This window comes from Danio rerio, chromosome 12, assembly GCF_049306965.1.
Source record: "Danio rerio strain Tuebingen ecotype United States chromosome 12, GRCz12tu, whole genome shotgun sequence".
NCBI classification, from domain to species: Eukaryota; Metazoa; Chordata; class Actinopteri; order Cypriniformes; family Danionidae; genus Danio; species Danio rerio.
The window spans coordinates 29,382,814-29,396,111 of record NC_133187.1 but is presented as its reverse complement, the minus strand read 5'-3'; the positions used below and the strand labels follow the sequence as shown (position 1 = coordinate 29,396,111).

The 13,298-nt window shown below is 35.3% G+C and overlaps 1 protein-coding gene across 4 annotated transcripts in view; it reads right to left on the bottom strand.

Annotated features, from left to right (window-relative positions):
- etv4 (ETS variant transcription factor 4) overlaps positions 1-11,932 on the bottom strand; it is a 32,791-nt gene extending 20,859 nt beyond the window's left edge. For 2 of the 4 annotated variants that reach the window (NM_131425.2, XM_009306586.5), the window contains 4 exon segments: positions 2,559-2,612; positions 10,755-10,802; positions 11,116-11,206; positions 11,769-11,932. In NM_131425.2, the coding sequence (NP_571500.2) occupies positions 2,559-2,612; positions 10,755-10,802; positions 11,116-11,206; positions 11,769-11,825 (250 nt within the window). In that variant the 5' untranslated portion in view covers positions 11,826-11,932. 4 annotated transcript variants of the gene reach the window in all.
- Positions 11,933-13,298: the final 1,366 nt, after the last annotated feature.

Here is a 13,298-nt window from a genome sequence, read left to right as displayed (position 1 = left end):
ATTTTGGAAAGTATATTTTGTTTGAGGAGGGTTTGGTTGGTGGGGGGGGTCGACAGGACAGTACGGTCCAGTGATATATATCAGACACGTTGAGAGAGCTTGCTGAAGGGCAACAAAATACAAACAATCTTGAGATTGTAAATCCCATTGCACATCTCTTGACTTTTTCTGTTTTCCCTCCTGTAAACTTCTGTTTTCTGGAATTGGATTTATAGCCACAACTTCCTATATAATTACTACAAGGCACAAAAACAATGGCTCTCGCAACACCGCATTTGCAGAATTAACTCACATCTTGGAACACTCAGTGTTGAGACAGAGAGAACGGGAGAGAAAAAGCTGCCTAAATTATCACATTTCAGTACAGTTGCAGGGGAAACAGGATGGGGGTGGGGTTAAAACCTCCATTCAGAAAAAGGAACCATGAGGGTGGAGTCACTTCTGCTCTTGAGCATTTTCATGAATGGAAGAAAGAATCCTGTTCTTTGAAGGCCATTACTAACAGGACAAAATTCTTCTTGTACTAATCAATAATAGAAAGATATTTCTTATATTTTATGGATCTGATATATTGTATTTGAATAGCTATAAAATATTAATCTAAGAAAAACAAATATATATTTAGAATATAAAATATATATGAATTAAATTACACGTTTTAATTCATCATTAGACTTGGATTTATTCCCTCACAGAAAACAGGTTGAAATCTTGTGATATTGAGGTTAACAGAAATCAAAATACATTTAAATAAAAAGACAAAATCTACTTTTTTTTAGTTTATGGGAAGTTTTGAGTTTGCTTTGTGATCTTTTGTTTTGATTCATTACCTTTGGCCACTTATTTTTAACAGCATTGTGTACTTTCAAGTCCAGAGGGGTGATTTGAAAGCATTTAACATGTCAATGATTCCCTAACTAGTCAAACTAGCCATGTTCACAGCCCAAGATATCAGTGACAGTTTATGCACCGTGAAAAACAGTCTGAACAAATTGCTGAGTTATATCGCTAATAATGACAAGCGGAGGGTCACAGTTACACCAAATGGAGACTCTCAATGTGGAAAAACAAGAGGAATGGGGATAGACTTGCCAGATGTGCAGGTGTTGCACAACAGCATGTCCAGCACCTCCCCCACTTCTTTAATCTGGCATTCCGCTCTGTCCCGGAGTCTCAGACTTACACTCGTGCCCAGACGGGAAACAACTTGACTGGCAAAACAACCAAAACACTTATGTGTTGGGTTGTATCTTGTTTTCCCTGATGTGTTTATAAAGAAAAGGCCAAGAGAAAGTTATGAAATGTAACATGCTGGCACGAATTAGCAAAACATCTGACTCACCTGAATGTCACGATAATCTTGGTGAGTTTAAATGTAGCACAGCAATAAAGAGGAGGCGCTGTTTGGATCTTAGCTGGTGGTATAAACTGACCCACACCATAGAGACCACAAATGTGGGGGAATATGTTTATGTTTATAGCTGCCTTGTCATCTCAAGTTTTTTTTTTTCAATGAGCGACCTCAAATGGCAACCAATTCTTGAGTTATTACTCCATTACGTCTAAATGAAAGGGTGGGTATTGCTGTCAGTCAAAGCTTTGCTCCACTTAACTAATGTGACAGGCCTGTCAGCCTGAACTCCCATCTCCTCTGTGAGTATTAGGAAAGCCTGTCAATGGCAAAGAGCTTTGGTGATTGGTTATGTCCTGATGGGGTTAAGTAGACATGACCCCTTCCTGCCCCAGAGTTCATCTCCACTTCCTCCCCCTTATTGTTGCACAACAGACAAGAACAATATGTTATGGGGAGCATCTGTCATTAGAGGTCAGATGTAGAATGGGGTACTGGCACTGTTTGCACACACGAGTTCTGGGATTGTGTCTACCCGGAGTCTTTTAGCAAGCCACGACCCAGTTCATGTTACTGAAAAAAACAAGATCTATGACTCATAGTGTGAACTTTGTAACCCTCGAAAAAATTGTCACCATAACAAACTCGCCAACGTGGTAAAGGCCCAACCCAATGTGTTGTGAATGGCTTAAACAAAAGGGTTAAGAGGAAGTGTTTACACAAAGGCTTTGACAGGAGACACAACAAAATGAGGCAAGCAGTTGAAAAGGCGGCCTTTGCATTGTGTGGTACAGGAATTTGCTTTCCCATTTACACCTCTGACGGACGCAAAAAGGGAATCTTTGTGCTTGACTCCTGAATGATCTTTTACCGGCTTCCTTCGCCACTCAATTGAGTCTTTCAGGCACATGCAAATGGAAGGTGCTCTTCAACATGAACATCCAAATGCGTCAGAATAAGTGTGATAGGTCATATATCGCATTTTTCTGTTACACAGAGCCTGAGAACAGGACCGTATGTCTGAAAAAACTCCACGCCTCAGCCTCCAGCCGTTTGTCAATCACTCACTTTTTGGACAAATAATTGGAGGACAAACCTACTTCCCTTTCTTTATCTCTTTTTGTTTTTGTCAGCTCTCTCAGCCTCTCGGGTTTCAAGATGATTAATGTAATCTATCAGACGTTAATCAAAAAGATGCAGTACTTACAGTTCTCTGAGTGAAAGTCAGGAACAAACTGCTCATCGCTGTCAGGAACTTGAGCTGCAAAGAACACCAACATGTTAAAATAAGCATTATAAAAAAAATTATATATATATATATATATATATATATATATATATATATATATATATATATATATATATATATATATATATATATATATATATATTACATTAATTTGATAGGTTTTTGCATATATGTATTTATATCCTTTTATGAAATGCATCTAACCAAATCTAAAGCCTGTAATTAGATATTATTGACTTTATCACAAAGTATAATCTTTGACTAGTATCAATTCTAGAATCACTGTTTCTTGTTAATGAATATATGACTAAGAAGCTATTATTTAGCTCAACCTTATTCTTAAATGCAATTTTATAAAAAAAATAATAATAAAAACTATTTGGGGTCTTATGTTGACCCCAAATACACCAGTAAAATTACTGTAAAAGAGTAGTCCCATACATTTTCAAATAGTTGGAAAGTAATGCAAGGGATCTAGTGAGTAAACAGTAAGTAAATTAGAGTACACAAATGCAGCAGCTAATTTCAAAATGTCTAATGCAGTGGATAATTTAACACAAATTAAACAGCAAACAGCAGAACTAATGATAATCAGGTATGGGTAATCCACTGCGCAAAATAATAAGACATTTTTAAGTGTTAAAAAGTGCAAATGCCAGTAAAATGACTCTTGTGCACTTTATTAATTCATTTCGCACGCTTGATTTAATTCAATCTAAAAATAGTTTTATCTGAAAGGGAAACTTCTGTAAATGCATATGAAGAAATAACACTATCCCTTTTCATATCAATCATGATAGTTGTTTTTAGTGCCAAAAGAAGATTTGCGTTGATGCAAGCTGTTATCTGGCCCAACAAGGCAATCTATCTAGTATTCTGGATTTGTGTTTTCCTGTATTTCATCATTTGCTTCTGTAAGTCAAGCTTTTGTTGACTTAGTGATAAGACTTTAAATATGACTTCAAACCAAGTCACTTTTCTTGAGCACACATAGCCTAAATGAATATTGTGATTTGAAGAAGGGATGGGCTGTCCATTAGCTTAGCCTGTGTCTCCCTTTATCATCTGTGTGAAACCTGAGTTACTGCCTCTGGACAGCTCGTGACCTTCACCTCCACTTTTCCATGTGCCAGCACTTTTCTGCAGGCAGCAGATCAATATCATCACTGAGTGTGTGTGTGTGTGTGTGTGCAGATATCTTGATTACTGCTGAATTCCATCAGATGAATAGTAGATGGGCTATTATTACTCTTGTATCAAAATTTGCTCTCAGCTTATTTTTTATGTTCGCATTTTTGATGGGACATCATTGCTGGTTTTGTCTCACAGTGTGTTAAAAGTAGAACTAAATATACATTTAGTATATATTTTCATATAATGTTACATTATATTTACATTTAATCTTTATAAAACAATTAATCTTCATCTTTAGAACGCAAATGTCTGTAAATCAAATCTGAGATATTTTAATCTAATCCATTCTCCTACGATACGAGTCTCAGTAGTCATGTCAAAGCAGTAACTAAATCAGCATACTATCATCTCAAAAACATTGCAAGAATTAGATTTTTTTTCAGAGAGGACTTAGAGAACTTGTTCATGCTTTTATCAGCAGCAGGGTGGATTACTGTAATAGACTCCTTACTGGCCTTCCCAAAAAGACAGTCAGACAGTTGCAGCTCATCCAGAATGCTGCTGCCAGGACTCTGACCAGAACCAGACAATCGGAGCACATCACACCTGTCCTCAGGTCTTTGCACTGACTCTCAGTTACATTCAGAATAGATTTTAAAGTATTATTACTTGTCTATAAATCACTAAATGGCATAGGACCTCAGTACATTGCAGATATGCTCACTGAATACAAACAGATAACTCAAATCTTTGGAAATTCCAAGAGTTCAGTCAAACCAGGGTAAATTCGCCTTTAGCTACTATGCCCCCTGCTGCTGGAATCAGCTTCTAGAAATGATCATATGTGCTCCAACATTAGGTATATTCAAATCAAGACAGAAGACACATCTGTTTAGCTGTGCCTTTACTGACTGAGCACTGTGCTGCGTCCGACAGATCGCACTATTAGGTCTTCATTTTCTTTTTCATTCCCTTAAAATGTTTTAAACACATTAGTCTGATTTTATTCATTTTTATTCCATGCTGTTTTAATTTTCTTATACTTGTCTCTTTTATTCCTGCTTATGTAAAGCACTTTGAATTACAAATGTGTATGAAATGTGCTATATAAATAAACTTGCCTTGCCTAAAACACTTGCCACCTCAAAAGTTTTGTTAAAAGATTTAACAAATAACCCCATATAAACTTATTGGATTGATCCATGTCTGCTGAAAAGACACCGTCACGCTATAAGATGAACAGATTTAAGTTTGTTTTACAGCATTCAGATTTGGTTATAAATAATTAAACATGGTTGCTTTATGCGTGAGAACCAACTAGGGCAGCAGCCACTCAAGACAGTTCTGGGATATAATACTAAACCACTTTGATGTCAAACTTTGACTATTTTACAATGACCAAAACAACATTTCAGATGTTTTACAATGTGGTCGGTCTACTGGTTGGTCTATTAATGCCATCCCATAGTGCTCATGTCTGTTATCACATGACTTTTTTAATGCACATACTGGATTTAGTTCTTTCAATGTTGTCCCATCGTAGTTTACACACATTTTATCTTCTCTGATAAAAGTTTATCCTACTCAAAATGTATGTGCATCTTGCCATTTCCATTAAGCATTTGATTATGCAATATTCTAAAATTGCGAATAAAAATAGATGGATGGAAACCTAGCCTGTGTCACACGAAATGATTAAACTTCATTAAGTCCCAATGAGGTTTGTTCTCAGGTCTCAAACAAGTCTGGTTGAGCTTTTGTTTTTGTTTGTTGATGATTGGCAAATTTGTATTCTGAAGAAGAAAGCCTTGTGAAACAAGGAGAGGGTGAGATTTAATTCTGTGGTGAACTAATACTTTAAAAAAATAAACCAAATAAACTCTATCTTTTAAAGTTAATAACACCTACAAATATAGACCCTTTTCACATTTCCGGGTTAGCGAAAGGCGTCATAGCTTGGTAAACTTAGAGCACAGTGAATCAGAGAATAACAAATATATATATATATATATATATATATATATATATATATATATATATATATATATATATATATATATATATATATATATATATTTGTAATCCTATTTGCTAAACTAAGAAAAACTGCTTGATGGTGTTCTCAAGACTTTCAGAAAAAGGAGAACAATTATGTGAGACTGATGACAGCAGCCAGAGGAGAGAATAACGTCACATTAACTCTTAGTCCATAGACGCTGCATTAGAAACACTTCACATAAGCAGTAATTATTTTTTGTAATTATAATACATTCATAAATGCATATAAATTTATTAAATTTTTTTTAATTTTAATAAACTAATTTTAAGCAAATGGTATTTGAAGGACCAAATTTAGATGGCTGATTTCTACCAAATGTGTTGCATTAAAAATCTCTTTGGTTTATAATCTAAAAGGGGCAGACCATATTTTAACATAATAAGGGGTGATCAATGTCAGACCACAAGATATGATATCCTCCCCCCTACCAATCAACCAACACTCTAGCTCAATCCTGCTGATGGATTTACAGGCTTTCGAGCTAATGTAGCCCATTACCTCGCCTATACATTGTAAGCATATTTCAACCGAATAAGAAGAGATTCAATTCAGACTAAATGTAGCAGTGTACTGTTAATACTAAATGTCTTTCCCTGTGCGCACACTGAAGAAAGAAAAAACTGAAGGACATTCTCAGACAATGTTGATGAGCTCTGCTTGGTGAAGTGTTCTGGAATTCATCACCTGCTTTGAAGTCTTTGAACGCTGGCTTTTAAGGTCATGCAATAAGTGTTTGAAGAGAGAAAGAGAGCAAGCGAAAGAATAGAGAAGATAAGTGTGTTAGGGAAAGTAGAAGAAGAGTCCAGTTTCTAACATTTTAATAAGCTTTAGAGAAGGAAAAGTTTGTGTGTGAGTAATTTCTTAGATGTTTGTGGACAAATTAAAAAGGAATAGATTCTGTAAAACTCAAATGTTCTTTAAAAGGTTGCTGGTTTCAATTTACAGACCCAAGCAATAGATATGTCTCCTATACCGATTGCATAATAATGTACAGTAACAATCAATAATGTCCCATAAAAGGTATTTATAATGACATATAATTTTGCTGAGTCCAGTTTTTGTGGATTTGTAGATTCACAGACTGGTTCAATAATGCAATAGAATTCCAAGGACTGCCACTCAATACAGCCAGACAAATCTCTGTTATTATGTTAGAATAAAATATTAAACAGAAACTGCCACATTAAGTTGTCCTTGAATAAAGCAGCTCAAATTTAGCAGTACTGATCCAAACTATAACAGCGTGTTTCCATTTCTTGTCTGCTATTTTTTTTCAAAATATGATTATTTTCTCAACTTAATTGCACAATTAAATTAGACTAATTCCAAAACAACTTATCTGCATCACAAAATATTACCCTTCAAGCCTGAGTTTGATGCAAATGTAAAGTGCAGACCTTATAATAATAAAATACTAACAACAACATTAATAATATGTATAGTACATGTACAGGTAAACAATTATCATGGTTTTAAATGGAAAAACCAACAAACTTTCAATGTGTTTTGCACAAGCAAAAGAAACTTCTATTCTTCCTCTTTGCCCACTGTTCTGTTTTATTCCTGATGTGCAACAGCTCTTAGTCATGTGTGCTTGTGTACGACAGTAATGCTTTTAACTTCTTTTTTTTTTTTTTTTTTTTTTTACTTGGATGTATTCCCGCTCTCTTTTCAGCCAGCCGACCATAAACACAGAAACCAGAATGTTAGGAGATTTAAATCCATCTCTTTAACATTAATCTGGCACTTCCTGTGTGACGGAAACAGTACTGATGCCCTTTTGAGCATGCTCAAAGAAATTACATTAATTTCAAAGATGCTGCTCTTATCCTCTTGCTATACTGTAATTATATTAGAGCCATTTAAGTTTTCTTCTTTTCTGCCTCGAGGAGGATTAGTAAGGCTGTTTTTTATGAGTCCAATCTTTGGCCCTCCAGATCAAGCAATAAATCATTCAAACATGCTTCAACTTTTTTTTTTTTTTTTTTTAAAAGAAGCACATGCAATTTTTTCACAAAATTGGCTTAATGCGAGTCGCTCAAGCTTTTTAGAGCTTCAAGGCTGATTGTGACCAACCTGATGTCTATCAGCCTAATTTGGTGTGTGGGTTTGTGTGTGTGGGTGTGAACGCATACATGGTCACATCAGAACGTGTGTGTCTGTGTACATCTGTGGGAGTGTCTGTCTGTGTATGCGTTTTGTTTCAAGTCAGTGAGCTTCCAGGAACATCTTGTCAAGGGCTTTGAAATGCAAGTCAGCACAAGACCAAAGTTTGTCTGCGCAGGCATGGAGACATGTTTCCTTTTTTTTCTCTTTGAGGGAACCTGAATGACTTTTTTTTTTTTTTTTAGTTCGGCAGATCCTGGGAGGAGCCAGGAGGTCTGTCTTCAAATGTAAAGAATACTCACATGACTGGACAAGCTTTTCTATTAACAACTATTGCCGATGTTTTATCTTACTCTTTAAAGTGTAAAATCCCTGCAGCGGTGTCTGTTTCAACAATATGGTGAATTACTCATCATTATCACCTGATTATAAGCCATCCCTCCCAAACAGAACAGAAGAAAGAAAAGTTTAAGACCAGCAACAATGTGGCCACCTTTAAAAAGCAACTGTGTGAGAATAACGAAGCTGCTCTAAAAATACTAAAATCTCTGTTCAAACTGCAGCAGTTAAAGTGCCAACATTACTCCATTTTGCTCCACCTGGTAAATTTCTGTGTACTTGTTGTACGACGGGTCTCTATTGTTTTTGGTTTATGGTCATTGCGTCTTCTGTTTCCTAACTGATGTGTGAAGTTCACAGTTTGACGCTGCATAATAATAGCATATGAGCATGACACAGATTGACAATTCTTATTCTAGTTGCACTTTAAAAAGTCCCTAAAGAGAATATACAGTTGAAATCAGAATTATTAAATCCCCTATTTAATTGTTTTTTTCTTTTTTAAATATTTCCCAAATGATGTTTATCAGAGCAAGAAAATCTTCACATTATGATGGCTAGAATAAAAGGAGTTTACATTTTTTTAACTATTTCAAGGTGAAAACTATTAGCCCCTTTAAGCTAGATATGTTTTTCCGATAGTCTACAGAACAAACCATCCGCATACACTAACTTGCCTAATTAGCCTAACCTGCCTAATTAACCTAATTAAGTTAAGCCTTTAAATGTCACTTTAAGCTGTATAGAAGTGTCTTGAAAATATCTAGTCAAATATTATTTACTGCCAGTGTAGCAAAGATAAAATAAATCAGTTATAAAAACTATTATGTTTTGAAATGTGTTGAAAAAAATCTTTTCTCCGTTAAACAGAAATTGCGGAAGAAATAAACAGGTTATGATTTACGGGTTTAGTATAATTCTGACTTCAACTGTAACTTATGACTGGGACAGACAGGTGCAACTGCCCTGATATTTGTTGTTTTTGTATAGTTAACATTTGAAAGGGATCAAAAAAAAAAAAAGCAAAATAAGATTAATAGTAATAGCAGATGAGCATGACAGTTTATAGACAACTCTTATTCTGGTTGCACTTTAAAAAGCCCATAAAGAGCATTTATCTTATGACTGGGATCCCAGACAAGAGTAACTGCCCTAATATTTAAAGAAAAAATGGTGTAAAAAAAATGTTGTTTTTATATAGTCAATATTTAAAAGGGATCAAAAAAGTTGTCCTAAGACAAGAATGGGTGCTGTACAATAGTTTGAGGAAAACTTTAATTAAAGAGTCGATCTACTTGAAAGAAGGACAAATCAATCCAATTGATTTTCATGTATACATTAAGAAATTAAACATGCATAATGCAAATATTTTTACAGTTTTATTTAGGGATCCTCCAATCGAACGACCTGAGATTGGTATCAGCCGATAATCACATGTTATGACTCTATTGGTACTCTCATATCTGGCTGATCTCATAAACTGATCACAAGTGTTTGTTTATGGGTTAAGTCGAAGAAGATCATCAGAGCATCAGAATCTGTACTTGGTATCGGCCGATCACCATGACATAGTATCGGTACTCGATATCGGCTCAAATCCTGATGGGAGCATCCCTAGTATTATTGCATTATCTCTTTAATTAATTAATTCCTAAATGTAAGACTGTTAGCTATTTTTTTCAAGATTTTGCTTCTTTCATTTGCCATATGTCATATTCTGTGCATGCAATTACAGCAAGACGGTTTTAATTTATAATAAAGCATAAAATAAAATCATACAAGAGTTTCACTAATATAAACAAAAGTAATGTTGTATATTATTTGTACATGTTTTTTTTTTATAAAACTGCATTTATTTCACCTCGTAATTGTTATCGTAAAATCTGCATAGGGGTTTTGAATGGGACAGATGTATAATTCATTCAGAACAGCGGGGATCCAGCCACCCGGTCTCATTGAGAGCAGCCTTTGTGTTCTCCACACTCTGACATGTACACAGTAAATTGTTTCTGGCAGGGTTCATTTCAACTATTTGCCTCCTGTCTGTCCAGCTTTGATGCTGTTTGTTTGCTTTGCCTGGGTGTACTGGCTTTAAGAGCCATTGTCAGGACTTTCCGAATAAAACGTAACCAGCAACATTGTGCAATCAAGGCAATTTTTTTTTCTGTGCACTTTACAAAAGCAGCACATTTGCAACAATAAGTTTACATGACAATTGTGCTGATGCATGGCTAAATTAATCTTACTGTATGGACTATCACGGCTATTAAAAATATTTTTTTTATTCTCTCTAAACTGAAAACATGAATGATTTGTAACAGCTGTTTGACTTACTCTGCAAATAGGCCACCACAGTCTGAATGTCTTTCTGTTGTTTATGTTTTGTTTTGTAATTCTCACCAAGTATACGCACTTGCTATAGCATGTTTCATGTGATATTTCCTTTCCCACTGCCGCTAGAGGGACATATTTATTGCAATAAAGACACATAATACATGCTTAAAATAGAGGCATACCTTCGGTGAGCCAGGTCTCCTGAAGTTGGCTTAAATCCTGAAAGAGGTCTGAAAAGGAAAATAAATAATTAGTTTGATGACATATTCTTATATATATATATATATATATATATATATATATATATATATATATATATATATATATATATATATATATATATATATATAAAATAATTTTCTTGCTCATTTGTTTATTAAAAAAATAGGTCTTACATGTTGTTTGTTTTTGCTAAATCATGTTATTATAGCGGAACAGTCCACATAAAAAATTTACCTAAAACTGACAATATTAAGCTACTATTGAGCAAGTGTAAATGTAAAATAAAAATATACAATTTTCTAAACTTGCTTGTTATTTTACCTTCAGATTCCTGAGGGGGTAATTCTGCGTCCATGTATTTCCTTTTTGTCGCCATCAACAGTCTATTTAGGGGCCCATTTCCTTGCGACCTCTACAAAACAGAAACTACATTATGTAAGTGAAAATACATACTCATGAAGAAGACTTTAGAATCATGAAGATTGATTTTTATTTTAAAACTCACTCTAAATAACCCAACCATGTAAAATAAACATTAAAAATGTAACTGTTACAATCCACTATGACAAGGTACAAAAATGCAGTGCATTGCGAATTATTTTCACTAAAATATATTATAAGCTGATGCCCATTCACCATCAAAACTGGTTTCAGAGCATTGCCTTTTACATCAGCAAATACTGACAATCCAAGCATCCCGAAAAGGGAAGTTTTGATTTCCTTTCAAGCTCAATTTTCAGAACTGCGTTTAAAGAAAGGATTAAAGTTTACCTTGTAAGCACAGCGTACATCGTAAAGACAAACAGAGTATTTCCTAGGCAAGTTTAACTTTGTCTCAGACCCAAACTGAAAACAGTTTTGATCGCAACGGCGCTTTTGCTTAAAACGAATCACATGCAACGACGACAGAGAAACAGCACAACATCCCCGCGTGAAGCGCAACAAAGCTTTGAAGTGAATAAAGCCATACTCACATTAGCTAAAGTATAAGGCACTTGCTGGTCCAGATATCCATCCATCTTATAATCCATGCCTTAACCGTTTGTGGTCATTTAGGCTGTGTTTTAATGAGCTCCACGCAGACTGAGAGGGGAAGGAAGACGGACAGAGGCAGCAGCAGCAGCGGTAGTTTGTGAATGGAGCGCGAGAAGGCTGCATACGTAATGAGCTCCATTCACAAAAAAACCACCAGCGTGCGTATAAACACACACACTCTAGGCTCTGCTAAATCACTGTTTGGACAGCTCGAGACCTCTTCTTTGCTTCATTTGTGCCAAGAAGCTATTGTCCTGGGAGTTTACTCAGGATTTTGCGGAGAATGACAACTAGCTGATGTATATGCCACGTTCGCTATAAGATTATGGTGGTTTAGTGAAAGGGTCACTGTTCTTTTAGCCAATAAAACGCGATATTGTTGTTATGTATTATATTGAAGTTTTTTTTATAAATATTATACAAAGTATTATAACCTACATTTATTTTTGTATTAGTTTAGTCATGATAAATTTAAATATGTCTGCTTTAACACTTCAATTTTAGCTTAAGTTTAATACCATTTCAAGCATGTTGTTATTTTGGTTTGGATTGTTTGTGTGTAGGGCTATGCGTGGACAAGAGGTTGGTTAATGAAATAATAATAAGCACTTTTCTTAAACTATACTCCTGACTTTAGCTTGCTCTTATTGCTGTTGGATGTTCGCTTAGTTTGGAGGACTTTGATTGGTGGATTTTCTCTTTCAATAGCTCAAGTTTCTTCTCTTTGTCCTTCATTATGAATGAAACCTCTCTGCTCTTTGCAGCCAATCACAATCGAGGTTTAGCAACCGAGGGCGGAGCTGGCGTTCTTTTAGCCAATCGCCGCTTGAGAATCCCAAGGGTTTTCCCTAGTACGTTTCCAGTTGTTTTTCATTCACAAAAAGGGGGAAAGTCGAGGAAGGAAAAATGCCATTCATAAAAACTTGCCCCAGCAGGAATGTTTTATGGTTGTTTTGAGCGTTTGCTCTATTAACAACAGATACAGCTTGCGAAAACATCACGTGGTGGCTGCTGGGTTCTGAACGGGAGTGGATGGTTGCAATATCTGTATATACGTATATAAAGAGTGTACACTGCGCAAACAGCAACACATACTTTCCATTATGAATCGGAAGAACCTGTGCAAAACAATGACGTCCTGTAATACACAGTAAACTGCGTGTATAAACAGCGTAATGGAACTTGAGTTAGGCTACTTACAGTACAGTAGTCTATTAAATTTGGCCATTTCATGCGCTGTGTGCGGACATTTTGGAGCAGCTGCACGGTGAATGTGAACTATAATCACTGTTAGTGCTACTAAAATAACACGGTATTCGCCATCACTTTAATCAAACAGGAAATAAGCTAAGATTATAAGGGTGCCACAAAAAGGATTTAATTAAATTTTTTGCTCCTTGACTAAAAAGAATGGTTTTACTTGTAAAAATGGTTGTTGCTGTTAAAAAAACACACTATTTGTGCTTTTT